The 2,556-nt window shown below is 55.8% G+C and overlaps 1 protein-coding gene across 1 annotated transcript in view; it reads left to right on the top strand.

Annotated features, from left to right (window-relative positions):
• Nucleotides 1-1,514: 1,514 nt before the first annotated feature.
• The window catches only part of LOC104858675 (uroplakin-3b-like protein 1), a 4,623-nt gene continuing 3,581 nt past the window's right edge, over nucleotides 1,515-2,556 (top strand). Inside the window, exon 1 of the mRNA XM_010618962.2 lies at nucleotides 1,515-1,599. Within this exon, the coding sequence (XP_010617264.1) occupies nucleotides 1,521-1,599 (79 nt within the window). The 5' untranslated portion in view covers nucleotides 1,515-1,520. The remainder of the gene's footprint in view (nucleotides 1,600-2,556) is intronic.

Raw genomic sequence — 2,556 nt, 5'->3', positions numbered from 1 at the left:
GCCGCCTGCTCTTTGCACAGAACAGGGGACACAGCTAGACATCACCATGTATAAGTCAGGAAGGGGGCTGTCACCAGACACAGAATCTGTCATTGCCTTGACCTTGACTTCTAATGACCAGAACTATGGGAAACGAACATCTGTTGTTTATAAGCCACTCTGTTATTTTGTTATAGCCGCCCCTGATGGACTGGGACCCCGGTGCAGGATGGGCCCAGAGAGGGTGGACAGTGCGCAGATAGCTGGTCCTCAGCCTGCAGGAAGGACCCTGCTTGGTACAAAGCAGCAATGCTGAGAAAGAAGTGGGGCACTGTGTTGAGGAACAGGGAAACAGGCTGAGAAGGATAGAAAGGCTTTGGAGGAGATGATCTCTGAACTGGGTTTTGTTTTGTCTTTAAGAAGTACTTTTTTTTTTGGTACCGGGGATCAAACTTGGTTCCCCGCACTTGCAAAGCAGATGGCGGAACCACTGAGCTAAATCCCCGGCCCTGAACTCGGTTTTGAAGTAGGTATAGGAGTTTGCTCACTGGGAGGGAAGAGATTCCAGGCAGGGGAAGAGCAGCAGGTCCAAGAAGGAAGCAGCAGTGGGAGAGGAAGCCTAAACAGCATGATCTTGACCTTCACATACTTGGCAATTAGTGATTCTCAACGTCTTCCCACCTACATGAGAGTGAAGGCTCTGGCCTGGTCATAGCAGAAGTTCCATCTAGAAGCTTTTCTTGTGAGTGGGTCAGATACCTGAATCCCAATAGGGAGCCCCCTCAAGGGAAGCCCCCTTCTCACCTAGGAATGGAGGCCACAGACGATCGCACTTTCCAGAAAGATCTTACAAGGCATGATTTGAACTTTTGTTTTGAGTCCATAGTTAGGCTGACCTCAAACTAATGATGTGGTCCAGGCTGGCCTCGAACTCACAGCGATCCTCCTGCCTCGGCCTCCCAAAGCATGATTTGAGTTGAAGGACAGAGGCTGTGGCCAGGTGTTGAGGCTGAGCCTCCAGTCCCTGTGAGAAGGGGACACTCCTGCCCAGAACCCCATCCTGCAGCTCTGTCTCAGAGGGAGATGGTAGGTCACCTGGCTGTTGAGCCTTAGGCTATGACCTCATCTGGGCTCTGCAAACTTCTGCCCTCTGCAGGCCTGCTCCAGAGAGTAAGAGAGCTCCGTGTCCTCCAAGGCCAGGTGGGCGTGGCTGGGTCCTCACTGGCCGGCCTGGACCCAGGGCCACCTCCTCCTCCCCGGCCCCTCCCTGCAGTGGGGTGGGGGTGTTTGGGCTTGTCTGAGACAGAAATGACTGTTCTCTTCAGACCCCTCCCTGGTGAGGCCAAATCCTGGGGCCCACAGCAGATTCGGCCCCCAAAACCTGTCCAACCAGTCGTAAGGGAGGAGGGGGCAATGGGAAGGGCCTCTGCGATGCCAAAGGCGGTGCCCCCAGCCCAGCACAGGCAGAGCTGCTGGGCCTGTGACGCTGCAGAAGGACCCAAGGACAGATGGGGGCAGGTACCCAGATGCTCTGCCTGGCCATGGGGCTCAGCGGACCGTCCCTGCTCCTGTCCCCACTGTGGCTGCTGCTGACCTGGGTCCAGCCCGGGACTGGCGTGGGTGAGTGAAACTGGGGGCTGGGGCAGGAGCTCCCCCAAAGTCACAGCATCAGGAGGATGCACCCCTACCCTGGCTGCCTCCTGACCCCCTCTGTGGCTGGGGACTCGGTCCCGGGTAGGTGAGAGGGACACAGCCCGCTGAAAAAAGTCGCAAGCCTGACACCTGTCCCTTCTCTCTTTTTGGGGTTTTCATGCCCTAGGATGCCCTCCTTCCTCTTCCCTGTCCTGGGCAGTAGTTTAAGGAACTCTGTGGAGACCAGCTCCTCCTGGAAGCCTGTGGAAGCCTTATGAGGAGGCCACAGGCCCCTTCCTGCCTCCAGCTCTGAAACTAGATGCGCTGAGGGAGAACAACACCCCTACCCCTGCTGCTCCTGTCCTCTTCCCTTGTTAAGCAAACCCTGGGCACCTGCTGTATACAGTGTGCCCTGGGACTCTGAGCTAGGACTAAGAGCTTTGAGGAGGAATCCATCCCTCCTTCCCCATGCTGGAAGGTTCTAGCCTGAATCTTTGGAGTTGAGTTAATTCAGGGGGAACTAATTACATGGAACTGAACTGAAGGAAAGATGTAGGTGGGGCCGGGGTGTAGCTCAGTGGTTCCGCTGCCTGCCTTGCAAGCACAAGGTCCTGAGTTCGATCCCTGATACCAAAAGGAAAAGAAAAAGAAAAAAGCTGTAGGGTTGCTGAGCTTCACATAAAAGCCCTTTTCTGCTGTGCCAATGTTTAGGGCTAGGGAAAGGAGGGGACTTTATGGGGTTTCCGCATGCAGGGAGGAACGGGGGGCAGCAAGGTTGGATATGGGCCATGCTGCCCATCCCATGCCCCTTCCGATGTGTGAGACCGGAAGGAATGCGGGTATCCCGAGGAGAGGAGACTTGGGACCAAAGTGGGCGGTGATGTGAGATGGGGAAGAGAAGAAAGTCCCAGACCGAGCCAATCTCTGCCCCAAGACAGTGGCCCC

The sequence above is a fragment of the Fukomys damarensis genome, unplaced genomic scaffold, assembly GCF_012274545.1.
Source record: "Fukomys damarensis isolate Sample0158 unplaced genomic scaffold, DMR_v1.0_HiC HiC_scaffold_17, whole genome shotgun sequence".
Taxonomy (NCBI): domain Eukaryota; kingdom Metazoa; phylum Chordata; class Mammalia; order Rodentia; family Bathyergidae; genus Fukomys; species Fukomys damarensis.
The sequence above is the reverse complement of the archived record's forward strand: the minus strand, read 5'-3'. Positions and strand labels throughout refer to the sequence as shown.